Source organism: Ovis aries, chromosome 9 (assembly GCF_016772045.2).
Source record: "Ovis aries strain OAR_USU_Benz2616 breed Rambouillet chromosome 9, ARS-UI_Ramb_v3.0, whole genome shotgun sequence".
Lineage (NCBI taxonomy): Eukaryota > Metazoa > Chordata > Mammalia > Artiodactyla > Bovidae > Ovis > Ovis aries.
The window spans coordinates 28,625,608-28,652,961 of record NC_056062.1 but is presented as its reverse complement, the minus strand read 5'-3'; the positions used below and the strand labels follow the sequence as shown (position 1 = coordinate 28,652,961).

Below are 27,354 nucleotides of genomic sequence, written 5' to 3'. Positions count from 1 at the left end.
GAACTTAAAAAGGGATAAGCTAACACACAGGCCTGCTAGCTCCACCACCACAAACAGAATACATATTCTTCTTCTCAAGAGCACATGGAACATTCTCCAGGATAAACCATATACTAAATCATAAAACAAACCCTGATAAATTTAAAAGGATTGAAATCATACCAAAGTATGTTCTCTGACCACAGTGGACTGAAATTAGAAATGTGACAAGAGGGACTTCCTTGGTGGTCCAGTGGGTAAGAAGCCACACTCCCAATGCAAGGGGCCCGAGTTTGATCCCTGGTCAGGGAATTAGATCCTGCATTCATGCTGCAACTAAGAGTCTGGATGCTGCAATGAAGATCCAGTGAAGCACAGCTAAGACCTAGTGCAGCTAAAATAGATTTAAAAGAGAGAGACAGGAACAGATTATTTTTAAAAAGATGACAAAGAGTTAGACATGACTGAGCAACCAGAAGTGTCACTAAGGGAAAAAGGCTATTAAGTGTAAACAAATAAATAGCAAGTCAGGGGCTAAAGAAGGAATCACCACGTTAAATAGATATAATGTGGAGGGGAGAGAGTGACACTTTTGAGTGTTTAATGAAGGCCTCCCAAGAAGATAACCTTCAGACAAATCTCCTGGCATTGTATCTTCTGGGGAAGGGCATTTCAGCAAGTGAAGAGGCAAGAGCACAAGAAAAAGTTTGGCCTGCTTTAGAAAGCGAAAGGAGACCGGTGTCCCTAGAGTGTGTTTAACCTTGAGAATAATTTCATCTCAGGCTGAGATTTAGGTGCAGCACGAGACTAAGGGAAGGCTTTCTCCAAATATAGGGCATCATTTCAGGTTCACGTCTCTCTTTTGATTGGTAAACAGCATGGAAGAGAGTTCCTGAGGCTTCCGGGGGACACCAACTGATTTGAAGTTTATAAGTCTACAGTTCAAGTCGACTAAGTTTATAAATCCTCTTGTTAGTAATTTTCTCATAGGCTGGAGCAAGTAATGATTGACCACAACAAAGATGGCGGTGGCGGCTTCACACCAAACAGCGACCCCGACGTCATTCGTCAAGAAGTGAGATAATGTAATTTAGTTCCGGCCTGCCTGTTTGACGTCACTTCCGGCCCCGCCGGCGCTGTGCGCGCTTTTCTTACTGTTTTATGTGTGGATACGCGGAGGCAGAGCAGAGGAAGTTTCGTGGAGGGAGTCGGAAACAATGTAGGGCCAGCAACATGGAAGAGGCAAGCGGGAAGCCCACGGCTGTTGCAGTTGTGACTGAGCCTCGATTTACCCAGCGATACAAGGAATATCTCGAGAAGCAGAAACTCCTGGATAGACAGCACCGTGTGAAAAAGCTGCGGGATGGCACCGTGGCGCTACCGGTTCTGAGACAGGCCTTCCTTGAGCAGCATCTGCGGGAGCTGAGGAATCGTGTGGCTCCAGGCAGCACCTGTGTGCTGACGCAGCTCCTGGATCCTGTTCCTTCAAAGAAGGCCCAGAGTTACTCACCTGCCCAAAGACTGTGTCTTGAGGTGAGTCGCTGGGTAGAGGGCCGCGGAGTGACGTGGTCTGCAGAGTTGGAGGCTGACCTGCCCCGATCTTGGCAACGACACGGTGACCTCTTGTTGCTGAGTGAGGACTGTTTCCAAGCCAAGCAATGGAGACATCTGGAACCAGAACTCTGGGAGACGGTTGCCTCGGCACTTGGCGTCCAGCGTTTGGCCAAACGAGGGCGGGTGTCCCCGGATAGCACTCGGACTCCAGCAGTCAGTCTGCTGCTGGGCGACCACGGCTGGGTAGAGCATGTGGATAATGGGATTCGGTATAAGTTTGACGTGACCCAGTGCATGTTCTCCTTCGGAAACATCACTGAGAAGCTTCGTGTGGCGTCGCTGCCCTGCGCTGGAGAAGTGCTGGTGGATCTCTATGCGGGGATTGGTTATTTTACCTTGCCTTTCCTAGTTCATGCCGAGGCTGCTTTCGTCCATGCTTGTGAGTGGAATCCCCATGCGGTAGTTGCTCTGAGAAATAACCTTGAACTCAATGGAGTAGCTGATCGATGCCAAATACACTTTGGAGATAACAGAAAACTGAAGCTATCAAACGTTGCCGACCGGGTGAATCTGGGGCTAATTCCCAGCTCTGAAGAAGGCTGGCCCATTGCCTGCCGAGTGCTAAAACAGGATGCTGGAGGCATTTTGCATATTCACCAAAATGTGGAGTCTTTCCCAGGGAAGACTCTCCAGCCTCCTGGAAGCAGTGAGATGGAGGAGCATTGGCCTTCTCCTCAGCAGATTATCAGCAACCAGTTGAAAAATGGAGCTACCAGTGATTCTAGGAGGAAAACGCTGTCAGTGGCCACCAAGCAAGAGTGGCAGAGCTGGGCTGAAGTTGCAGAGACTCGAATTGCCACTCTTCTTCATCAGGTGCATGGAAAACCGTGGAAGACACAAATCTTGCACATCCAACCAGTGAAATCCTATGCTCCCCACGTGGATCACATAGTCTTGGATTTGGAATGCCGCCCCTGTCATCTAGTTGGCTAGAAGAGGTGGATCCTGAGACGGGAGGATCTACTTGTGAGTGACCCTGAAAGCGTCAGCTCAGGCCAGGTTTCACCCCTCTTGTCTCCTGGTAATCTAATATTTTGTGACCCTGAAAGCAGGCCCTCAATCAATACATATAATTTCACTTGTCTTCCATTAACATGCTACAGAATGAGCCATAAATCTGGGAGAAAGCAGTGTGGCTTATTGAAATGAGACCTGTCTGTGCAGTTACAAGTTCTGAATTCTGACCTCGGCTCTGTCAAGTGGAAGACCCAATGCTGTTTTCAAAATCACTGCAGCTGTAATATGGAAACTTGCTTGGAGTGGTGCCAGAATGGAAGCAGGGAGATGGGTGAGCAGGGCTTCTGTGGTTATTGAGGCATGAGATGATGGTGGCTTGGACCAGGGTGGTGGCAGTGGGAGGAGAATGGACTTGAGAAATAAAATCTGCCCAAGCAGTGGCGTCCAAAGCAAGACAGAGTGGTGCCGCTTGGTTATTATGACTGATTAAATTAGGGAGGGACGAAGACAACAATTACTCCAGTGTACTGATTCCATTCCCTACTTTAGCATTCCTAAATAAGTGTGTGGGGAGAGTGTGTCTTAGGTTCATTGTGGCAGAGAAAGTGTTAAAGAACGACTACATTAAATGATAGGAAAACTAGATTTCCAGCTGTAGCTTGTGCAGTAGCTGCCAATTGCTAAAAAGTTTGAGTTAAAATCGAGGATCTTTACAGGCCCCAAGTTCCCTTTCCATCTTCCTTCCTGGGAACATCAGGGCCAACATAAGGAGCCCTAAGGAATGTCGGAGATTGTGAGTTTTCCAGGCCTCACCTTGGTTTATTGTTGGAATGACTAATTAATTGTAGGGAGGCAGTTTACCTTTGGGGTGACTGATTGTCAAGAATCACCTTTCAGAGCTTTGTTTTGGGGCATTTGAAGCCATATGGGCCTGTTTGCCTGATGAAAGAAATACAGAAAAGTGTGGCTTGGGAATTCATGGTGGCCTAGTGGTTAGGATTCCAGGCTTTTACTTCTGTGGCCTGGCTTCAGTCCTTGGTCAAGGAACCAAGAGCTCAAGAGTTGTGTGGCCTGGCCAAAAAAAAAGCGAAGTGTGGCTTTCTCAGGATTGTGATTGTACCTGGCATTGGGCTGGGCTGCCTGTCCTTCTCTTGCAGTGGTGGCAGTAAGGACAGGATTGCTGCTGTGTGTGTTATTCTGCAAATATTAAATGCCTGCTGTCCACATGAGCCACAGGAACTATGAAGAGACATTAGATGCTGTTTCTGAGGGGCTCCCAAGCTAGCAGCAGACCTAACAGAAATGCAGAAAGAGTTGGGACACAGTAAGTGCCATGTGGGTGATAGCTGTCGTGGGAGTGTGAAAGTGGGGAAGAAAAGCTCAGAGAATTGAGCGGGGAGGTCTTCAGAGAGGTAGTGTTTGAAGTGGCTCTTAAAAACTGGGCAAAATTTTGTTAAGTGTTGTTGGTGTGGAAGCAGGTGCTGCTTGAAGAGTAACAGGTGCCAGTTTGCTCAGTGTTTGAAGCGGTGCCAGTAGATCAGTTTGGAACAGAAGCAGCAGTGAGAGGCAAGCTGAAGATGAGGGTTGATGTAAGGATTAAAAGGAACAGTGTCTGGTGCAGGGCAGGCCCCCAGGAAATTTGAGTGTCACGTGATCCTGCAGAGGGAGCCTGGGTTACATTCCCATCCCACAGAGTGGCCTTCCTGTGTTTGCCTTCATCATTTTCTTTCACACACTGGGTTTCTTCTCACATGCATGCCTACTGCTTTCTCCTCAAGCTCAAGATGGCAGGCTGGGGCTTGAGCCAATATGGGGAGGAAGGTGGGGGGGAAACTGAGGAACAAGTCAGGGAGCCACCTGTCCAGGGGCTGAGGCGCTGCCTTCCTGCCGTAAGGTGTGGGGGCGGCAGCTCATGTCAGGTGCGCCCAAGTGAATTCACTCACCTTGTCCTGCATACCAGGCCCTGAGTGTTAGTGGGGAAGGGAGACATGTGGGCTCTGCCTTCATGGAATTCAGGTTCACTCATTCAGTTCCTGGCAGGTCTACATAGAAGTGTGACCTGAGGCAAATGGTCAGTCTCTATTTTGTTTCCTCATCTGTAGGTTGGAGTTAACAACTGAACATGTCCTGAAAGGAAGGTGTTTGGGTTTAAATGAGTTAACATACGGTAACTGTCATCACAGTGACTGGTATATCGTGAATATTTCCGTCGGTCTTTGTATGAGGGTAACGACCATTACCCAGTCCACCTGTGAGTGATTGCTACACATCTGCTTTACTTATAGCAGAAGGTCCTTATTTTGAAAGCCATTCACTAGTTAATGAGGATGTTTTGTGAATTCTGCACATCAGGCACTGGGTAGAAGGCCAGGGACACAGGTGAGTGAAGCTGAGTCCTGCCTACGTGGAATCACCATCTGGAGACAGACACAGGGGAAACAATGTCAGTGCCATGTACTAAGTGCACATACAGAAACAGATGGGTTTTTACACGCATACGTCGGGAGGCACCGCCCACATTTGGGGATCTGGGTTGTGGGAGATGGGGAGGGTGACTGGGAACGTGGGAGCAGGGATGCCTAGGCTGAAATTTCCGGAGTGAGCAGGAGTTGTGTGTGAATGGAAGAAAATAAGGGTCCCTTAGCCTTTTTCTCCAGTTGAGTATATCCATTTACATTACAGTTTTCTCCAAGCAGTTGCCGGATGGCCTGACCCAGAAGAGACGTCTAATGGAACCAAGGAAAAAAGATGAAAGGAGTCAGGAGGCTCACAGAGTTCCTTACAGATTCAATCCAGGAATCTGTAGAAGCTCTAAAGCTTTCCTCTGCAGGTTTCAGGATTAGTTGCTGATTAATGCTCCCACTTGATGGAGAAGTTGTGATTAAAAAGCAATAATTTTATCAAACTCTTAACTGTGAGCTGTATTAACTCCATAATTTTAATAAATTATATACTTGTATTAATATACCAGTATCATGTATAGTTTTAAATATGCAAATTTTAAATGATGAGAAACTAGTACATAAAAAGCATTTTTTTCCCAATTTAAACCACATCTTTAGTGGGTTTTTTTTAAGTATAATGGATGTTATTAGGTTTTTAAAATAATTATTCCATTTTGCATAATACATTTGATATACCATAATGAATTACATGAATCAGGATTTAACTGGCAGGATTTAACTGGAACGGAAATACAGGGGTTATGAGATCATTTTTCTCCTAGAAAAAACGTTTTTAATTTCAGTTTTTCCCACCCTGAACACATGTGTGAGAAGAAACTCAAAATATGTCATTCTGAACAGCCTCAGGGTGCAGCCAGTTCACACTGGACAAGCCATTAAAATAGTCATTTTCAAGCCGAACTATTATTTATATGATTAAAACTATTTTCATATTTCTAAAAACATTTTTGAGTTTTGTTCTGGAATACAGTTAAGTTACTTGGAAATAGTCTGATCTTTTTGAATCTTGTTTTTGAGCATTTGTCAGAGCAGCATTTAGTCTGGGATTAATTTTTTCCCATCAGGAAGCAAGACTGTTCTTCATTCTCTGACTTATGCCTTGTGAATTAGGACATTTGTCGCCCTTGCTGGCAGGAACAGGAATTACCCATACCCTGTGTGTGAGCTTTGAGTATTGTTTCCTGTAATCCTTTCGGATGGTTCTTCTGTTGGCCTTCGGTAGTTTCCTGTCACGTGGGCTGGCCATTACTCAGCTGAATGCTTTCAGGGCCTGGTCAGCAGATCTCTGGAGTTCCCTCTGTGTGTGGCTCTCTGCTTCCTGGCATTCTACCCTGTGAACTCTATAGTTACTTGGGCTCCCAGGACCACTGCCTGGAAAAGTGTTCCAGGCTGTGGCAAAAGAAGCGAGGGGAGGCCAGCCCCATCTCATCACAGGGAGTCTGCTGGCCTCCCCTCCCTGCTTTTGCCACAGCCTGGAACACTTTTCCAGGCAGTGGACCGAAGCAACTGTATGGCTCACCTTGTTTGTTTTCCAGGTCTCGTGCACCATTGCCCCCTTCATTGCCTATGTCCAGTGGCTTGCGTTGTTTCATAAATTTTGTCTTTTTTTTAACTATTTAGAAATTTACAATAATTGTTTTGTACATAAATGTACAGCTTTCACAATCATTGAAGAAATTCACTCTAGCAGTAATAAATATATATAACGCACTTCAGTTGACATGTTTCAATATATAAAGCACATAAGAATTTCTTGCCACAATTATGTTTTAGCAGTGACATCTTTCTGATTAGATATGATAACTTGCAAGATTTCTTGACCAACAATCACACACGATTTCAGAGAGGCCAAAAACAGAAAACAAGTATCTGGCTCTGGGTATTTAAGAGGTAAAGGTTGAATCAAAAGTAAGCAGAAAATATTTAATATGAAGCAAAAACTGAATTTTGGTATAACACGTTTAGGCAGGTAGATATAGATGGATAGACTTAGTAATTGAGTTTTATTTTAAAATCAAAGCTATGCATACTCATGGGAAAAAAAAAAAAAGCAGTTCTGAAGCTCATTTCCCTTCACTTTATTTGTCTACTTTCAACATTCTCAAGTGGGCCTACATGTCAAAGGAGATTCAGGACCTAACCTACATGTACCAACAGGAGCCATGAGTCTGGAACTGGGCCTGAGGATGTGGGGTCAGAAGCAACTCCATTCACACAGGACAGAGAACAGTACCCACCCACCCTCTGTCACAGTATACCCTGGAGAGACCTGGACCATCTGAACCTTCCACAGAATGTCATTATTACATTCATGACATCATTACTACTTGGGCCAGATAAATAGCATATTGTATTCCCAAGGATAGGAAATAATCACTAGTAGGAACCAGCATCCTTTTTACATCAGTGAAATTTTTAGGGTCTGGTGGTCTGCTTGAATGTCAAGATGTCTTCACAATAAAGTATGAATTTTTGCATCTCACTCATTTTATCAGAATTATTCTGCCACCAAGGAAGCACATCAAGCTCCAGCCTTCTTTGTGGGAATTCAGAACCTGGGAATACTGCTCTGATTCATACACTGGGTGACTGGGAGACTGCCAGTTTTCAGTGGGATGCAGAGCACATAAAGGCTCTGGAGCAGGTACAGGCTGCAGTGTAATTTAATGCATAAGCCTTAATGCATGAGCCATTCGATACAGGAGATTTTGTACAGGACTGGGGTACCTGATAAGCAAAGCAGTCATAGTTTATGGCAAGAGTCCAATTGGAGAATCCCAAGGTAGACTTCTAGTTTCTGTAGCAAGGCCAAGGAATCTGCAGTGGAGACCATGTCATTCACAAATGGCTCCTTGCATGCTGATAGGCCTTGGTAGGAACAGCATTTCGTGGGGCATTAAGTGACCCTATAGCCCAAGTTGCCCGTGATGAGCTGTTCTGTCAGACCCACCAAGTCGATCCATCATAAGGTGAAAATGGCACACCTGGGGCTGATGACAAGTAGGAACTGGGCCTGAGGATGTGGGGAAGTAGGGCCGGGGAAAAACAGGTGCACAAGCAGGCGGCCCAGGCTCCCATGTCACACTTACAACTTTTGCACCAGGGTCCCTCCCACGACTCACAACTGAGGCTGCTTGAGAGGCTCTTTGTCTAGCTGATGGAGGCCAAAAAAGCCCAAGCTAAGTTCACAGATTGGTTTGTTACGATATGGGTTTAAAACAAAAACAGACTTTTGCTGCCCTACAGTCACTACTCAGTAGTGTTAAATGGCAGGGGAGTTTGGGGTAGTATTCCTGATCATCCATTTTGTGTGGCTTGAAGTAAGACTAGACCTTCTGGCAAGTGGCAAATAAATTGGCTAGGGGATTAGGGGCCTGGAATGAAAAAGATTAGAAGATAGGGGACAAGGAAGCCTGGAGAAGCAGCAGCAGAGACACCTATGGGATTGGGCATGTGAGTAAAGAGCTTTGGGTTGTATAACAATGCCTACTGGGGACTCCACCACAGCAGAGGCACTCATCAACCAAGAAAATGGGCGTGGCCAGTTAACCAGCAGCCATGTCACCAGCTAACCCAGTGCTGGCATAATGGGCTCATGTACATAGTCATGTCCAGGAATGCAGGTTAGTGAGAGGCCAACAACATGGCCTCCACTCACCCGCTGGCCACTCCCTCATGTTCAGCCCTGAGCACCTCATACAACATCATCTGCTTAATAGCAAGTAGATTACACTGGACTCCTTTCCTGGAAGGACAGTGATTGACCCTGACTAGAATCTTGCTGTCTCCAGGTATGAGTTTGCCTTTCCTGTCCACAAGGTGTTGGTCAGACTACTTAGCCAATGATTCCCAAGTGTTTGATCCATCAATGTGTCCTGCATAATACTGCCTTTGACTTAGGGACCTGCTTTACAGCAAAGGTGGTGTTTCAGTGAGCACATGGCCATGGGATTCACTGGTCTTGATGAGTGTATCTGAAATGTAATGAGAAAAACTATAAAGTAATTTAGGATCAGAGATTATTTTTAAATTAATTCCCAAGATCTGAGATAAAGTTATGGTATGTATTTATCCTTTGGGGAGGGCTATCAATCCCTACCCTTCCTACCAGCATCCCCATCTTTCATTCAAAGGAAAAAAAAAACATAATACATTGGAGGGGGGTGGGAAATTTAAGTGCTGGTTTCATATTTTCTTCCACTAAGGAAGCTGCTTGTATCCACCCTCTGATGCAGCTTCCGTACCGATGTCTGTGTGTGAGCTGAAGGGTGTCTGACTCTTTTGCAATGCCATGGACTGTAGCCCCCCAGGCTCCTCTGTCCGTGGGATTTTCCAGGCAAGAATATTGGAGTGGGTTGCAATTTCCTTCTCCAGGGGATCTTCTCCACTCAGGTATTGAACCTGCATTTTTTGTGTCTCCTACATTGGCAGGCAGATTCTTCACCACTGTGCTCCCTGGGAAGCCCTGGGTATAGATATATAATATAATATGCTTGACCTTGGAGCTTGAAATCTCGAGGAAATAATTAAAACAATTCTCTAATAAAATATTCTTTTGCTTCAGATAGCCCAGAATCAGCTCCTGTTGCATTTAACAAAGATTTGGCTGATGAAAATATAAACTGAAAATTCAAATTAAGTTTTATACATTTGACATCTAAGGGCTCTTTAGAGCTACTTAAAGGCTTTTGAACCACTAATGTCAAATGAAACAGATTTTTTTTTTGAACACTGTAATTAATACATAGACACCACATTGTTTTTGAGTAGACTCAGTTTACTATATACATGAGCTGTGCAACATTCAAACCAATGTAGAAGCCAGAGAGATTAGATTCAGTGAATTGTAGCTATTTCTTTGAAAGTTTATCTTTTATCTTAAAAATTCCTAAAATTTTTCTAAAAACTACCTCACTCATATAAATTAATTTTAAGGTAGTATTTTAAAGTCCTTGCCAGAATCTTATTCAAACCGTCATTTTTACAGGTGGGGAAAGTGAGAACTAGTGAGTTTAAAGAGACTTGCTTGAAGTCGTATCTGAGTAAGACAAGAACAACTGTGCCACCACCCTGAAAGTTCTGGTCCCAAGGTGGTATTTAGTTTTAATTAGAAATTCTTATACTAATAAAAATATGTGCATCAGATTTAAATCAGAAACTGTTAAAACATGGATAAGAAAGTGCAGGAGAGAGACAAACGTCTTTTCCTAGGTTCTGTGGCTGGGGTCCTGGAAATTAAACTGATAAAATTAATTAACAAAAGAAAAAGTTTATTTACTCATGCGGTGCACAGACGCCTGGGAGAAGCTAAGTGTTAAATAACTCAAAGAGGTGGCTACAGTTTGGGGCTTATACAGCATCTTAACAAAAAACAATGTATTGTAAAGAAATGGATAAAAGGAAAAGGGGTTTAGGCTTTCAAGGATGGCAAACTCTGGGAAGGTAAACATTTGGGGAAAACTAATGGAAGGTAAGGATTAGTTTAATAAGGTTTGAGGGTGTTTGAGTCTGAGCTGCCCTCTTGGTAAGGGAGCGGGACACAACTTTACCAATAGAAATTTACGTCTGATTTTTAGGCAAATAGAGGACTTCCCTGATAGCTCAATTGGTAAAGAATCCGCCTGCAATGCAGGAGACTCCGGTTTGATTCCTGTATCAGGAAGATCCTCTTGGAGAAGGAATACTCACTCCCTTATTCTTAGAGCTTCCTTTGTGGCTCGGCTGGTAAATAGTCCTGCAATGTGGGAGACCTGGGTTCAAGCCCTGGGTTGGGAATGATCCCCTGAAGAAGGGAAAGGCTACCCACTCCAGTACTCCGGCCTGGAGAATTCAAGCATAGAGTCGACACAACTGAGCGACTTTCACGAAATTAAGATTATTTAAGCAAATGGAAGGGGGGAAGTTATGAGGTGGAGAGATTTTTGTTTGTTCCTGCTGTGTCTCAAATGTCTTCAGCTTAAAATAATCATGTCAAAGTGTCTTATTCTGGAGTCTTACGTTCTAATCCCCTACAGAAACATTAAAAAGTATGGTCTCTTCCGCCTTGAGAAGGGATTGCCTGGGTATTCTTACCTCAAAGATGTGACCCAAATACCAAGGCCAGAGGTCTTGCCCTTGAAATCCTAATGTGGCCAACTAGGGTCCGCAGTTCTGCCCAATCGGGTAGGAGACACAACGATAAAGTGCAAAGGGATGTTTTTCTCGGTATCGCTTACCACACCCTGCCCAAACCACAGTGTCTGCTCCATAACCCGCGAGCAGCGACTCCTCCAACAGAACCCCAGGCGGCCTGGTGGCATCTTCGCCGGAAGGTTGGTCGCTCAGACCCGGCCTGTCGGTGGAGTTAAGTAGCTCTGGCGGGCGGCGCCTTTTGGCTTTCCAACTCCCAGCAGCTCTGAATCATGTTTATGGGACGTTTAATGGGCTCTAATAAAGCAACTAGTCATTCCGGACCGTGGAAGCAGGGAAACCCACACTACCCCGACGCTTCTAGGGGAGAGGCGGCTACACAGAGGTTGCGCCACTGGGTGGCGCCAAAAGCCGCAAACGCGCGGAAACCATGGTAACGAGAGGGACGTCTGCTACGCCGAGCGTGATGACTGCACGGGGAGCGCCCCTAGCGCCGGATTATGACGTGAGCGTCGGCGCGCGGGCTCCGCGGTCTCGCGTGACCGCGGGCGCGGCCTCCCGGTCTGGCAACAGCAGCAACGGCAGAGGCGGGCGGGCGAGGTCAAGATGGTGGCTCCGCGGGCGGGGGAGGCGGTGGAGGGAGGAGGAGCCAGACCGTAGCCTGCCGGAAACACCGACACCCGGAGGCCTCCCGGGAGCCGCCGCCGCTGCCTCAGCCGCCGCCTCCGCCGCCTGCTCCAGCTCGAGAGACGCGAGCAGGCGGCGGGGCGGGCCGTGAGAGAGACACGAGAGGGAGGGCGGGGGCGGAGTCGCCTGCCTTCGCCTCCGCCCCCGGCCGCCGTCCCGGGCCCTGCCCCGCGCGGCCCGCCCAGCCCCGGTGTGCCAGCGGCTCATGGCGGCGGTGGGGCCCCCGCAGCAGCAGGTGCGGATGGCCCATCAGCAGGTCTGGGCGGCGCTCGAAGTGGCGCTCCGAGTGCCCTGCCTTTACATCATCGACGCCATTTTCAACCCCTACTACGATTCCTGCCAAAGCCGGTTCTGCATCGGACTCCAGATCTTCCTCCGGCTCCTTGGTGAGGGGAACGGGGTAGGATGCGTCCGGGGATGGCTCAGCGGGCCGAGAAGTGCAGGAGGGGGAGGGCGGCCGTGCGCAGGTGGATGGGGGGTGGGGGCGTGTGTGTGTCGACTAGTTTCGTTTCCCTCTCGAGTTGGTGGGGGGGGGACGGCGTCTTTGTGGGCTGGACGGGAGGAGATGACACTTGTCTCGGAGTTGACAGCGGAGCGGTCCTCCGTGCGAGTCAGCCTCCTGTTGGTTTTTGCCTCTTGAGTGAGGGTGGGGAGGAAGCAGCGATGTGCGAGCATGTGGCCCTGTGCCTGCTGCTCTCTCGGGGAGTGTGTCCTGTCTCACCGCGTCCTATGCGACAGCCTTGGAAAAACAGCACCTCTGCTTACGTTTTGCCATCTCGCCGTGTGTGACCTTGAGCTCGTCGTGCCAAGACCTGGGCCTCAGTTTCCCCCTTTCCAAAATGCGCAGTATTCGTGTGTTGTCGTCTGAATGACATCCACGCGAAAGAGAATGTCAGTCAAACCTTGAGATTTGCCAAAGACCTTCATGAAGAAGGTGATACTTAATAATGAGTCCTAAAATTTTCCGTGAATAGAGGAGAAGGTATTGAGAACGGTTATAAAAAGGTGGCTAGAAACTGATGAGAGATCTATGAAAATCAGTATCTTCGTTGTGTAAGAGAGGAGTGTGAAAAGCATCGTGTACTTCATTCCCCATTTTCTCTTGCGTTGCTGGAGTGAGAAGCATTTATGTTTAAGTTTTTAAGGAATTGAAACGTGGCAGATTTTGTTGATGAGGTAACTGAGTGTCAGGTTTTAGTGAGGTAGTGCCTTTGAAGTGTTGCTGAGGAGGAGCGGATGGTGAGATCTTTTCTAAACCTTTCTGAGTTAGAAGCCATCTGTTGCTACTTTATTCTTTCTACCACAATATGAAAAGAGAATTAGCAGCCTTAATGTTTTGTACTTAACATATTTTGTTTAATCCTGATAGTTGGGGGGGATAAAAATGAAATTAGTTAAATAATGTTACAGTGAAATTAATAAGAACAGGAACCTGATGGGAAAGCATTTTTTTTCCTGTCATTTAGAAGTTCCTCATCATAATAAGGCAGTTGCTTGTCTCGTTATATAAGTAGAAAGGTGGTCCCAGCTGAGCCCATGACTGCCAACCCCCCCAACACACACACACATCCACCTTAATTGATGGCATGATAACATACATGCCTGCAGTCAGTACCGGTGCTGATTCCTGGAGTGGGGAGACTGAGAAATGGAGAAGATTGATCGTTTCTATTCCTGAACCCCATAGGAGAAGAGAAAGTTTGCTAGAGAGTAGAAGCTAACAGACTCCTAGAGAACTTCATGAAATTTGAAATTATGCAGTTCTGTTTTGGGCAGTAAATAACAAATGTAACATGGACTTGAGGGTGGTAGGAGGGGCTTTCCCTACTTCTGCTTTGAGAGGAGGCCGGAGGAGGCCAAGGTGGAGGAGCCAAAAAAAACCCCATAAAACTGGGTTTGAGAGGATTCACAAAGTCATTCTGGCAGCAGTGTAGCCAATGCCTTGAATGTTCTGGCCTGTATACTACAGAACCTCTGAGAGCCCCCTGGGGACCAGGTACTTTAATGCAGGACGCTCACGGTTGAGCTTCAGGCTGCTGGTGCTGGTGCTAAGTCACTTCAGTCATGTCCGACTCTGTGCGACCCCATAGACGGCAGCCCACCAGGCTCCGCCGTCCCTAGGATTCTCCAGGCAAGAATACTGGAGTGGGTTGCCATTTCTTTCTCCAGTGCATGAAAGTGAAAAGTGAACGTGAAGTTGCTCAGTCGTGTCTGACTCCCGGTGACCTCATGGACTTCAGCCTACCAGGTTCCTCCGTCCCTGGGATTTTCCAGGCAAGAGTACTGGAGTGGGGTGTCATTGCCTTCTCCGAAGTGTCAGGCTAGGGAACCTTAAACGAGTATTTTCTTTGATTAACTCTTTTGTAATTCAGGAGCATTGAACTGGTATTTTCTTTGTACTATATCCATGCTTCTTATTTTTGTAGCAAATCATGGAAGTTAGTATTTGACAGGTCTGTCAGGTTACTTACCTTCTTTGTGCTTCTTTTCTTTACCTTTGTGAAGATGAACCATAATACTGTATCTCTTATAGAGTGACAAGGGCAATAGGTGTGTGTGTGTAGTCACTCAGTCGTGTCCGACTCTTGTGACCCCATGGACTGTAGCCTACCAGGCTTCTCCGTCCATGGGATTCTCCAAGCAAGAATACTGGAGTGGGTTACCATTTCCTTCTCCAGGGGATCTGCCCGACCCAGGGATCGAACCCAGGTCTCCCACATTTGAGGCAGACGCTTTAACCTCTGAGCCACCAGGGAAGCCCGGGGTATAAGCTCCTATAACAGTACCTGGAATCTAGTAAGGAACATGTCATTGTTAGCTACTAGTAAACATGGCATTAATAACTTTTAAACAAAATTTTTATACTTCAGTTAAGACCATACTACTGTTACAGATATTTTGGTTTTTGGAAGTCATCAGCAAAATGTTGGTGCTGTTTATTTGAAAACTTTGATCTCAGAATGTTCTCTGGGTCAGACTTTATGAAAAATACAAAATATTTTCCAAGTCTATCTCTTGACTGCTCCTCAAATTGCATGTGTTAGTCACTCAGTCATGTCCAACTCTTTGCGACCCCATGGACTACAGCCCACCAGACTCCTCTGCCCATGGGATTCTCCAGGCAAGAATACTGGAGTGGGTTGTCATTCCTTCTCCAGGGGATGTTCCTGACCCAGGGATTGAATCCAGGTCTCCTGCATTGTAGGCAGATTCTTTACTATCTGAGCCCCAAAGGAAGCTCCTCACATTATGACAATGTAATTATAATTATCATATTTGTAAGAATAATAAAATCATTAAAAACTGGTTTTGGTGGGAAAAAATTTCACCTTGAATAAAAATAAATGCCCTAAATATTTGAGGACCATTCATTGAAGGACAGGAGAGCCTGGTGGGTTGCAAAGAGTTAGTCACGACTTAGCAACTGAACAACAAAACAATGAAGCATCTTGTTTGTTATTCAGAGTGACAGGTTCGTGTGTAAAAGACACCCAAAGATGGTTGAAATCAATTTTCTCCCTGGTTAATTTTTTAATAATTGTAGACCTCTCTGTACTACTGAATATAAATCTCAAAATTTGTCAATCTCACCTTTTTCTTAAAGTGAAATTGTCAAGATGGAAATCCTTTCTGCATCCAGTTTTATTTATAGTGTCTAAAGAATTTACTCTCCTATAAGAAACTATTTTACTACTATACTTTTATTTGTTATCAAATTAATATGAGAATTCTGCAGGTCAGGATATAAAGCATCTCATTTTGGAGATCCAAATTAGATCATATCATAATATATATAATTTTTAAGAATATTAAGCTATTCTTAGGAGGTGTTAAGTGCTAAATGAAATGTAACCCAGTGCAGTGTAATGCTGAATTAGCAAATCTAAATCCAAGGCAGAAAATGCAAGCATAGGAGTTTGTTTTAATAGTATTACTCATATAATGACAATTCATCGACGTGGAAAGGCCTTTCTAAACATAAGAGGAAATCCAGAAATTACAAAGGAAGTTTTGATAAATTTGAATACATAAAAATGAAATACTTCTTGATGACAAAATTCTTTTTTACAAAGATTTTTTTTTTAAATGACACACCAAGGGGGAAATATTTGTGTCATATTTAGTTGAAGTGCCAGTAAGAGTTTTACTTTGCCAATAAGAAAAATATTTACTCCCGGAGGAAAATAGGCCCCAGGATAAGGATATCAGAGTAAATAAAATGTACAAGGTCAATAAGCAAAACAAAAATTACTCAGTCTCATTTATAATTAAAGAAATGCAGTTAAAATTTTACTTGCAAGATTGGTAAAGAATTCAGTTTGAATAAAAACTAGTTTTGCAAAGGTATGGGGAAATAGATGATGTTAAACAGTTTTGGTAAGCTGTATTTCTATGTAAAGCCACTTGGCACTGTCAACTGAAATTAAAATTCATTATACCTTTTGACTCACAATTCTAGTTCTGAATATTTGGCCTGAAGATACAGTTTTACAGAAAATGTGGGCAAGAATATTCGTTGCAGCATTGTTGGTAATAACAAAACAAAAATTGTTAATCTAAATCTCTGTTGAAAGAGAATCTATTCATTGTATATGTGTACTAGTTACAGCTATGCAGTGAAGTTGTTGAAAAAAGTGACTGACTTTTGGTGCTGTAGAAGGAACTCAGAAAACCTGTGACTGTAAAAACAAAGTGAACCGATTATGATGATTGACTGCATTGGGATAGCCTAGGGAGTCTGAGCAGATACCATTGACATTTTGGAGGGATAATTCTTTGGTGATTGGGGGTGGCAGGATTGTGGCCAAATGATTGGTGCAAAATCTGATCCTGGTTGAGAACCACTGAGATGGACAAATAGACCAATAAACAGCATAGAGTTCAAAGCCCAGAAACAGATCACCTATGTATGTGGAGAAGCTTCATGTGTTTCAGAGGTAGAATTGAAGTACAATTGAGGTAAATTAGACTATTCTATTTGTGGCCATTTAGTTACTTATATGGAAAAAATTATATTGAACCTTATCTCACATCAGTATATAAATAGTTCAAAGTGGATTAGTATCTTAATGCGAAAAGCAGAACTTTAGAAAGTTAGAAGAAAATGTAGAACTTTTTTTTCTAATCTTAGAGTAAGGAAAAAGTTCTTTAAAAATATATAAAAGCAAGTGTATGAAATAATAAATTCAGTGATATTAAAAATCTCTGTTAATCAAAGGGAGCATCGGAAAGAGAAAAGAACAGCCCTACATCTGGAGAAGATGCTTGCATTACAGCTAGCTGCAAAGAGTCTGTAGTCAGAATATTTTTTAAATGACTATATTCAGCAAGGAAAAACAGCTCCATAAATAAATGAGCAAAAGATAACTGGCATTTCACAGAGGAAGAAACATGAATGGTCAATAAGTAAGAAGATGCCCTCTTTGAGTATTCAGAAATGCAGTTTTTTGAAAAGGTTAAAAAAGACTCCGTTATTATAATGGGATCTCTGGGTAAAAAGCAAAAAGAAGTATTTATCCATGAGTGTGTTTATTTATGCAAAATTTGGTTAATTCTTCATTTACTACCTATGGGGTTGGACTTTAAAAAAAATCATGTTCATATATTTTTAATAAAAACATACTTGTTAAAATTTAAAAGCAATTTATCTTATCAATAAAAGACTTAGTATCTTTTTTAAAGTTTAGTAGAAAAAAACTTATGCTGTAGTTTGTCAGGTGCATCTGCAGATGAACATTCCGGGCCGTTTTGTTTGCTCCGCATTTCATTGCATAGGTGTCCCTCAGGAGTAGTAAGGCAGTCACAGCGTTTATTTTAGTGCTGGTCCATCTTCATTCTGTCAGGTGTTGAAATGTTTTTCCACAGCTTGCTTTAGGTTATATATTAAAAGTATTTAAGGTACTTGGAGAGTTGTATTATTATTATTTCCTTCCAGTTTTTAGTCCCAAACTTCCAGAAAGGTTAAGGGTGTGAATGGACTTTACACATAAGAGTTGAACATTTTGTTGTATAACGTACATGGTGGTTTGTTTTTTTTTGTTTGGGTGGTTTGTTTTTTTTTTTTTTTTTGTCTGTTTTGTTTGTTCACCCAAATTGAAAAGGCCCTGAACTCTTTCATGAATTGAGTTCATATATATCTTCAGAGTGCCTGAATTGACTTGGATTCCTGCCTCTTTTCCTGCCTTGAGCACTTTAGTAAAACTCGAATTACTGGAGAACCAGATCCCTAAATTGTGATGCTAGTTAGTTCTATTTGTCACTGTCCCAAGGTGATTTTTCCTTGTAAAGCAGCATTTATATATAGCCTTGATCACTTATTGCAGGTCACTCTTAAATCCTAACGAGGAAACTTCTGTCTAAGAGCTAAATTTTCTTAGGCCTACAGGTTAAATATCAAGAGTTGAATGTCTGGAGTTGGGAAAATGAAACGAAACTTTGGTGTTATTGACAACACTTCCTAAAGGCCTTGAGAGGGAAGAGTACTTGAGAGACTTGGAAAGTTGACTTACTTTTTTCCCATGAAAATGAGAGCCGATTCTGTATTCCATACACAGAAACATGAGTATAAAGGAAAAATTTAAGAACCTCCTATGCATACAAACTTTGGGTAGGAATTAAAATCATTTTATACTATTCTCAAATGTTTGTGGTGGCATGCATGTGCTCAGTTGTGTCTGACTGTTTGAGACCCCATGGACTGTGGACTGGAGTCCACCAGGCTCCTCTGTCGGTGGGATTTTCCAGGTCAGAATACTGGAGCCGGTTGCCATTTCCTACTCCAAGGGAGTAGGAAAGCTTCCTGATCCAGGGATCAAACCAGTATCTCTCGTACGGGCAGGTGGATTCTTTATCGCTGAGCCACCAGGAAATGTTGGTCATTATTAAATCTTGGGAAGTGATTTTAATCAGGAAAGAGTAGTATAAGATTGTTATTTACGAGGAGATATCCAGTCTTTGAAGTTGTAGTCTCACTGCCTTATTTACCTGTCATATTCTCTTTTTTTCTTTTGGTACATTTGCACGAAGCAAAATGGCACTTTTTATCCAGAAGAATTTCTAAAAACCCAAATCATTCCTTAATCTGTGTGTAAAAATAAGCTTTAGTGGTGGGGATAAAGCTATTAGAATAAAGTCTGGTTATAAGTTATAGCAAAGTTCATGAATATTGATTGACAGGTAAAGATTAATTTACCACTTTGTGAATAGCAAGTTAAAAATAATTCACAGTTATTTAACTCTCTCCCTTTTTAAAAAGTGGCATAAAGTAGAACTGAAGTTATTTTGGTTTAGTTTTGACTTACTTTAGATTAAGTTTTGTCTCAGGAAAAATTTACTGACTTTTGCTTTTCTATTTAGAGAAAGTAACATTACATATGGCATATGGCAGCTGATTAAATTCCATTTCCTGTTACCTTCCATGGAAGGGGGTTTCTAATCCTGTTCAAAAAAAAAAAAGCCCATTTTCTATTGAAAGAGCCATTCCCAGCTGTCAGCTTTTTGGGAGATTATTAGTGGCCCACTTGCTCAGCAAAGCGGGTAGGTAGTTCTCACATGGAGGTTGATGTATTTATCTTCCAGGTGATTGTTTCCTTTTGTTCTCTTTTTCACAAATGACCTGACAGATTGGCACAAAATAAAATTTGTGGGCAGTCATCATTTGGAGGAACTTGGCTCTTGCTTCTAACTGCAGTGGATTGTGAAATGCCTCCGTTGAAATGTGCATTATTGGTCTTGGTTACATACTGAAGTTACATGGGAAGATGGATATTTAATTTGGAGTTTGTCACTTTTTCTGTACTCCAAGGTTTGATTTCTCAGCTTTGTCTTGTCATAGTTTTTAATTTTCAAGTGGGCTGTGTTTCATGGATGCCTTTAAAAATATAATTCAGAATTCAACAGGAATGTTTATTTCCCTAGTGAATACTAATTGCACTTTATTTTCTACAAAATATTTTGGAATCCATAGACATTAAAGTTCAGATCCTTGCTTGCTATCAAGGACATATTATATAATAGGGTCAGGTTATTATAAACTGGGGCTTCCCTGGTAGCTTAGCTGGTAAAGAATCCACCTGCAACGTGGGAGATCTGGGTTCTATAGCTGGGTTGGGAAGATCCCCTGGAGAAGGGCATAGCAACCCACTCCAGTATTCTTGCCTGGAGAATCCTCATGGACAAAAGGAGCCTGGCGGGCTACAGTCCATGGGGTCACAAAGAGTCAGACATGACTGAGTGAGCACACACACAATTATAAACTACAGTATCAAGTAATGTCTGAGTGTCTGTAGGATGGTAGGATTTGGACAGTCAGGGATTTGGGAAGTTGATGGGGCCATCCTGCCAAGCAAAGAGAAGAATGTAAATACAACTGTAATTGTGGCAGAGAAGAAGGGGTGTGTTTAAGAAAGAAATCTGGAGTGTGGGGTTCGTGTGTGAAGAGGAATATTATTGTTACTTTAAAGCAAATTGGGTCGAATGTTAGAACAAGACCTGTGGATTTTAATCAGTAATATCAGAGCTGCTGCAGTATTTTGAGGACAGACATGAAGAAAGGCAGTTTGGTGGCTTGTAGATGAATTTGAATCAAAGAGTTTTTGAGATAGACTAATAGATGGCTGTCACTGAGGAAAGGGGAGGTATAGGTATAGGTATTAGTAGAATTTGTCACTGACTGTCAGAGTTTGAGAATGGGGGTCAGCTGCTAAGTCGCTTCAGTCGTGTCCGACTCTATGTGACCCCATAGGTGGCAGCCCACCAGGCTCCCCTATCCCTGGGATTCTCCAGGCAAGAACACTGGAGTGGGTTGCGATTTCCTTCTCCAGTGCATGGAAGTGAAAAGTGAACATGAAGTCGCTCAGTCGTATCCAACTGTTCTCGACCCCATGGACTGCAGCCTACCAGGCTCCTCCATCCATGGGATTTTCCAGGCAAGAATACTGGAGTGGAGTGCCATCGCCTTCTCTGGATGGGGGTCTAGAGGTACAGTTAAAAGAATAATAATGGTAATCTCTGACTGAAATTGGAAATCGAAAGAAGAGCTGTTTGAGGTCAGTTTAGCTGTAGGTTTTAGAAATTCTGAGTATTGTAGTTCAGTGCAGAAGTAGAAATAGATGAATATTTGGATGTGGTTTCCATAATTGAAACCTTGGATAATAATGTTTATTGTGATCTCACTTAAAAATTTGTCAGAGCACCAAGAAAGAAGGTGCTGGATGCATATGAAGACCGTATATTGGTGCTTATAGTGTGGGAGAGGGGGAGAACTTACTAAAATACGTTTTGGTTTTCTGAATGCTATTTTAGTTTGAAGAATCAGAAGGATGACTGTTTGAAGAAAGAGCTTCCCAGGTGGAGCTAGTGGTTAAAAAAAAAAAAAAAAAAAAAACAAGAAACAAGAAACCTACTTGCCAATGCAAGGGTTTGATCCCTGGATCAGGAAGATCTGCTGGAGGAGGGTATGGCAACCCACTCCAGTATTCTGGCCTGGAGAATCCCAGGGACAGAGGAGCCTGGTGGGCTACAGTCTGTGGGGTCACAAAGAGTTGGACATGACTGAAGCAACTTGGTACACACACACATTTGAAGAAAAAGATTCAAACATAAGGAGAAAGGAAACATGGAGGACATGTTTGGTATCTGTAGGAAAGTATGTACAGAAAAAAAGTGAACTTGGATCCAAGGGAGAATTCCCAAATTCAAGCAGCAGGAAAAATAAGAGCCAGCAGGAGTTCACAGTATGAGTAAAAGGAGGAAATAGGGGTAACTAGAAATGTAAAACTTAAACTTGGCATCCTAAAGAACACTTTAAGAAAAATCTCAGATTTAATAGGAACAAATGTTGTCCATTTTGCTTATGTTTAGTGTTTTTGTAATGAAGTTATCTTAACTATTTTTTAAGGTTTTCTTCAAAATTTTTTACATTATCAAAGTATGATAACACATATACAAGAGACTAGGAAAATAGAAAACAAGGTTATATATAGTTCAATTATATATTACAATTAATTTTTAAGTAGATAAATTAAGATTTTTAGTTGGAGTTTCAATATCAAACTCTCAAAAATTAATAGAATTAGTATACAGAGAAGTAGGATATAATAGACCTGAAAAGCACTGTGAACCAATTCAACATAATTCAGATTTATACAGTTTTCACACTACAATAGGATAAAATTCTATTAAGTTCCCATAGACTGTAAACTAGGAGACACTGGAACATATCCAGGGGCATAAAATAAGGTGCAAAAATTTCATGGTCCAAAGATATTGAGATCATATAGAGTCTGTTCTCTTATCACTGTGGAATTATGTTAGAAATCAGTATAGAGGGATATTTGAAAATAATCCACATATTTTCAAGTGCAATGTGACATTTACCAGGACAGACCTTCCACCTACCCACTGAAAGCCTCAATAAAGGTAAAGAGGAAAAAACATGGAGGGTAATTTCAGAGAAGAAAGCATTTAAATGCTTTGGTATCAAGATGAAATATTAATATTAAAGATACTTTAAACAAAATCCCATGTATTTGGAAATTAAATGTCCACTTTTAAATGACAGGTGTATCTAAGAAAACTTTTTGAATAATTTTGAAATTATACATTCTTTCAAGTTTAAAGCTTGTTAAACTGTGTATAGCACAATAATCTCTTGGAAATATTTTAGTAATTTGGTTTCTGGAGATATAATGCTACTTGAATTACTTTGAAAATTAGAAAATAAAGGGTAAAATTTTAAGGATGTGTTTGATCTGTCCTGTTGAACTCTGATTTTATATAACACTTACTGGCCTTTAAGCCTAAATTGTCTTGAGGCATAATGTTCCTCAGTTTGAAAACGTTCATACTTATTAAAGGAAGAATATCATAACTTAGTGGAAAAACATTCTTTAACAAAGTTCCATTCGAATGACGTCTTTCTCTTTTTTTTTTTTTTTTAGGTATATTTGTATCCAGTATTGTCCTGATCTTGTCACAGCGATCGCTTTTCAAGTTTTACATGTACAGCTCAGCCTTTCTATTAGCTGCGACTTCAGTGTTGGTAAATTATTATGCTGCTTTGCACATTGACTTCTATGGTGCCTACAACACATCAGCTTTTGGAATTGAGCTGCTTCCTCGAAAAGGGCCCTCGCTGTGGATGGCACTCATTGTTCTACAGCTAACATTTGGAATTGGATACATCACACTACTCCAAATTCATTCCATCTATTCACAGTTAATTATTTTGGATCTCTTGGTTCCTGTAATAGGCTTAATCACAGAACTACCGTTACACATCCGAGAGACTTTAGTTTTTACTTCTTCCTTGATTCTCACATTAAATACAGTGCTTGTCTTGGCAGTGAAACTTAAGTGGTTTTATTATTCCACCAGATATGTTTATCTTTTAGTGAGGCACATGTATCGAATTTATGGATTACAGTTATTAATGGAGGACACATGGAAGAGGATTCGTTTCCCAGATGTCCTGCGAGTCTTCTGGCTAACAAGAATTACAGCTCAGGCTACAGTATTAATATACATTTTAAGAATGGCCAATGAAACGGCTTCCTTCTTTCTCTCTTGGGATGATTTTTGGGACCTCATTTGCAACCTTATAATTAGTGGATGTGACTCTACACTCACTGTGCTGGGCATGAGTGCTGTAATTTCCTCAGTAGCCCATTATTTGGGTCTTGGAATATTGGCCTTCATTGGATCAACTGAAGAAGACGATCGGCGACTGGGCTTTGTAGCACCTGTTTTATTTTTCATTTTGGCTCTTCAGACTGGTTTAAGTGGGCTAAGACCAGAAGAGAGACTTATCCGCTTAAGCAGAAACATGTGCCTTTTATTAACAGCAGTCCTGCATTTCATCCATGGAATGACAGATCCCGTACTAATGTCGCTCAGTGCCTCTCATGTGTCATCTTTTCGTAGACATTTTCCTGTGCTCTTTGTTTCTGCTTGCCTGTTTATTCTTCCTGTCATACTCAGTTATGTTCTTTGGCATCACTATGCACTAAATACATGGTTATTTGCAGTTACAGCCTTTTGTGTGGAACTCTGCTTAAAAGTAATAGTTTCTCTCACTGTTTATACGTTATTCATGATTGATGGCTACTATAATGTCCTCTGGGAAAAGCTTGATGATTATGTCTACTATGTCCGTTCAACAGGCAATATTATTGAATTTATATTTGGAGTAGTAATGTTTGGAAATGGGGCTTATACTATGATGTTTGAGTCAGGAAGTAAAATCCGGGCTTGTATGATGTGCTTACATGCCTATTTTAACATCTACTTACAAGCGAAAAATGGCTGGAAGACATTCATGAATCGTAGAACTGCTGTAAAAAAAATTAATTCACTTCCTGAAATAAAGGGGAGCCGCCTACAAGAAATAGATGACGTATGTGCAATCTGCTACCATGAGTTTACAACATCTGCTCGTATCACACCGTGTAATCATTATTTCCATGCACTTTGCCTTCGGAAATGGCTGTACATTCAAGATACTTGTCCAATGTGCCATCAGAAAGTGTACATTGAAGATGATATCAAGGATAACACAAATACATCTAACAACAATGGATTTATTGCACCCAATGAAAATCCAGAGGAAGCTGTAAGAGAAGCTGCTGCCGAATCTGACAGGGAATTGAATGAAGATGACAGTACAGATTGTGATGATGACGCTCAAAGAGAAAGAAATGGAGTGATTCAGCACACAGGCACAGCAGCTGAAGAACTGATTAATGACGATACTGATTAAAATAGCATTTACTGATCATTGAGGTATTTGTTTAAAATTCAGTTCATGCAAAATGGAGTAATCTGCTTCACTTCAGTGTGTAACCAAGCACAAAAACAGTATCAATGTTGAATCGAATCTGTGAATGGTTTTCCGTTTACTGTGATGTGCTACTGTAAATATACCTCTTTAATTACTTCTGGTCTCTTTGGTGACCTATTTAAATTTGTGTACATTATTGTACATAGAATAAAATGTTTTCACATTTTTATGACAAATTTGAACAAATAACTTTTTAATAGATGTAATAATATGGTGCGTCAACTGTGCCAAAGATTCCTCAATGAAAGTCTGTGATGTATCCAACTCTGGACCCTAGTTTTTCTTTAAAATGGGTGTGAGAGAATAAAAATGCAAATCAGGGGAAACTATGTTAAATCAAGGAAATAAAACATGACCAGAGGATAAATTCTATATGTATGTAGAGTATTTTGCAATTAAGCGGAAAATAGGCTGTCAAAAGTGACTGAGACTTTTTTGACACTTGAGATTAGCATTGTAGTTGAGCTGAGTTTGAAAGTAATGATTCAGATCAGAGACTGTGAGAGTTGAGAAGTAGGCTTATTTATATCAACTAACTTTGGTATAAACCAGGATGTGCTAATGGTTTTAATTTTGATGTAAAAATCAGTATATTTATTAGCCATTCTGTTTGCAGCATTGTCGTAACATTGTCCTTTTGAACTTTTAAAGAAATACAAAATGAAATACTTTGGGGGTTTTTCACTATTTTAAACCAAAACATTAAGTGATTTTAAAAAATTCTGATCTGACTTCATGGGTGGTATGCAGTGATATGATACCTCTTTAGACAACTTCCAGCGAATTCCTTTATTGAATCATGAAATTTTATATACATGGTGGGAAAATGGGAGATACATATCAATTACATATCAGGAAAAAATACTTTAATAGTGTTGTTATATAGTGTATTGGCTAGTTCCAGTGGATCTTCATCTCTTACTGCTGACATTATCTCCAGTATTTGACTGAAACAAAACAAAAATAGATGGTTAAACTTCTAAGTACATACTCTGTTTTCAAGATATTTATCTTTTTCCACATAAATGAAAAGACAGTTTTAGCATCTTTAGCATAAAAAGCCTACCAACAGTATATATTAAAGTTTTCAGCAGTGTTCACAGAAAAGTTTACCTGCTAGGATATTTAAAACAAAGCAATTAGAGATAAATTTCTGGGACAATCTTGCATTAACTAGAGCCAGGAACCAGGTTCAAGTAAATTATAAAGCCAGCCCATATTATGTGTCCCACAGTTGTGGAACTGGCCAGTGGAAATGAAGAGTCCTTTTAAATTGGGGCTCATTACACATTAGTGGGTCATGATGAACTTTTAAAAAATTAAAAGTACATTTGCAAGGGATAGTTCCATTTTTGTTCAGGTTATATTTATATATGCAAATATGTACCAAGTCACACAGTGTGGTATTGTGGGGATAGCAGTCAGAGTTTGAAAGCCATTGCTTAGAGAACTAGTTGTCAAGGGCAGCAACGAACTGCCGCATCATCACCAGCACAGTGACAGCAGAGGAAGTGAAGAACGTGTCACTTGGAAGTGTGTGGTTACGGGCGTGGGGGGTGGGGAGAGGGGCACTTTCTCTTCCTGTAGGTTTTGCCCCGCAACAGAAAGGTGCCAGTCTTCCACTTTCTTTGCCTAGAACGATGGTAATTATCAGTAGTGTTTTCTAGCTTTGCATGTAGACAGAATATTTCTTATGCATGAATTAGAAAATTCAGTTGAATTAAACATTTAAATATTCTTTGTCTTAAGCTTTTTGTTTCCCTTTATGGGTTTTTAAAATATGAACACCTAGAGGAATCAGAGACAGAGATTAGAGATTAACCGGAACTTTTAAGTTCTATAATAGTGACAAATGCTTTGTTTAACATATACGAAATGAAGTGACTATGAAATTTTTATCTGACAAAGTATGCTAAAAGTAAATCTATTACCATTTAAAGTGACACTAAAGACCCAGTTTTCTTAGCAAATTACAGAGTTTTCTTCTATTAACTACTTGGAATTGGAAATTAATACATAATACTGAGAAATCAGTATGATTCCTGCCACCAGTCTCCCTTCCAGTCTTTTCTCCACACGGATTGATTGATACCAGTTCAATAGCTTTCCTGCTTAAAATCCTCTGGGTCCTGGTAAAACCTAAACGACAGATGGTGGCACACGGGCCACGCTCTCTGGCCTATCCTCCCTATCACTTACTGAGCATCCTACTTTCTGCCACACTGCGGTCACAGTTCCCAGCTCTTCCCAGCCTGCCTTTGCTCAAGGTGTGTGTTTATCTCGGTCTGGTCTAACTCGCAGTCCAGCTTAGTAAACAGGTGAAATGCCACTTGAGTTAAGCACTCTATTTCCCCACAGGGCAGGCAGCTGCTCTGTCCTGTGTATGTTCCTACCCCTATAACAGCACTGCTGTCTTCGATTATACTTACTGTCTGCTTGTTTGCTCCAGGAGGATCTTTGTCAGACTTGTTTAATGCCTTACCCAAAGTGCCTGGCACAGTGGTACCTACTTATCTGGTTGGGTGAGGATGGGAACGGTCTTCATTTTTTCATGTGGCCTCAGTAACCTGTATCTCCCCTGATACTTGACAAGAGCTCCAGAATGTATTTCATGGAATGTACAATCTAAAGTGTGTGTGTGTGTGTGTGTGTGTGTGTGTGGGGGCAGGGGGGGGGGGGGACTCT

General features: G+C 41.9%; 3 protein-coding genes across 7 annotated transcripts in view; 2 read left to right on the top strand and 1 right to left on the bottom strand.

The window, feature by feature from the left end:
* Positions 1-1,096: 1,096 nt before the first annotated feature.
* Positions 1,097-5,515, top strand: TRMT12 (tRNA methyltransferase 12 homolog). Its single transcript, XM_060393662.1, has one exon. The coding sequence runs from the start codon at positions 1,141-1,143 to the stop codon at positions 2,524-2,526; it is 1,386 nt and encodes a 461-aa protein (XP_060249645.1). The 5' UTR covers positions 1,097-1,140; the 3' UTR covers positions 2,527-5,515.
* On the top strand, positions 2,778-25,041 carry RNF139 (ring finger protein 139). Of its 4 annotated transcripts, none has more exons than XM_060393660.1 (2): positions 2,778-2,881; positions 22,772-25,041. In XM_060393660.1, exons 1-2 carry the CDS (start codon positions 2,836-2,838, stop codon positions 24,586-24,588), a joined length of 1,863 nt encoding a protein of 620 aa, XP_060249643.1. In that variant the 5' UTR covers positions 2,778-2,835; the 3' UTR covers positions 24,589-25,041. The 4 variants fall into 4 exon arrangements, with proteins under 4 accessions (XP_060249643.1, XP_014953143.2, XP_060249644.1 ...); XM_015097657.4 differs by lacking the exon at positions 2,778-2,881 and adding an exon at positions 11,640-12,217; XM_060393661.1 differs by lacking the exon at positions 2,778-2,881 and adding an exon at positions 12,139-12,231.
* A 402-nt stretch (positions 25,042-25,443) lies between these two features.
* Positions 25,444-27,354, bottom strand: part of TATDN1 (TatD DNase domain containing 1) — a 30,775-nt gene continuing 28,864 nt past the window's right edge. For both annotated transcript variants that reach the window (XM_042254147.1, XM_004011651.4), the window contains one exon: positions 25,444-25,616. In XM_042254147.1, the coding sequence (XP_042110081.1) occupies positions 25,514-25,616 (103 nt within the window). In that variant the 3' untranslated portion in view covers positions 25,444-25,513. The remainder of the gene's footprint in view (positions 25,617-27,354) is intronic.

Excerpts from the sequence above, each read along its gene's own strand:
- RNF139 (XM_015097657.4), top strand. The coding sequence starts at position 12,037 with ATGGCGGCGGTGGGGCCCCCGCAGCAGCAGGTGCGGATGGCCCATCAG. Across the intron at positions 12,218-22,771 it reads GATCTTCCTCCGGCTCCTTG|GTATATTTGTATCCAGTATT; the intron begins GTGAGGGGAACG and ends TTTTTTTTTTAG.
- TRMT12 (XM_060393662.1), top strand. The coding sequence starts at position 1,141 with ATGTGTGGATACGCGGAGGCAGAGCAGAGGAAGTTTCGTGGAGGGAGT.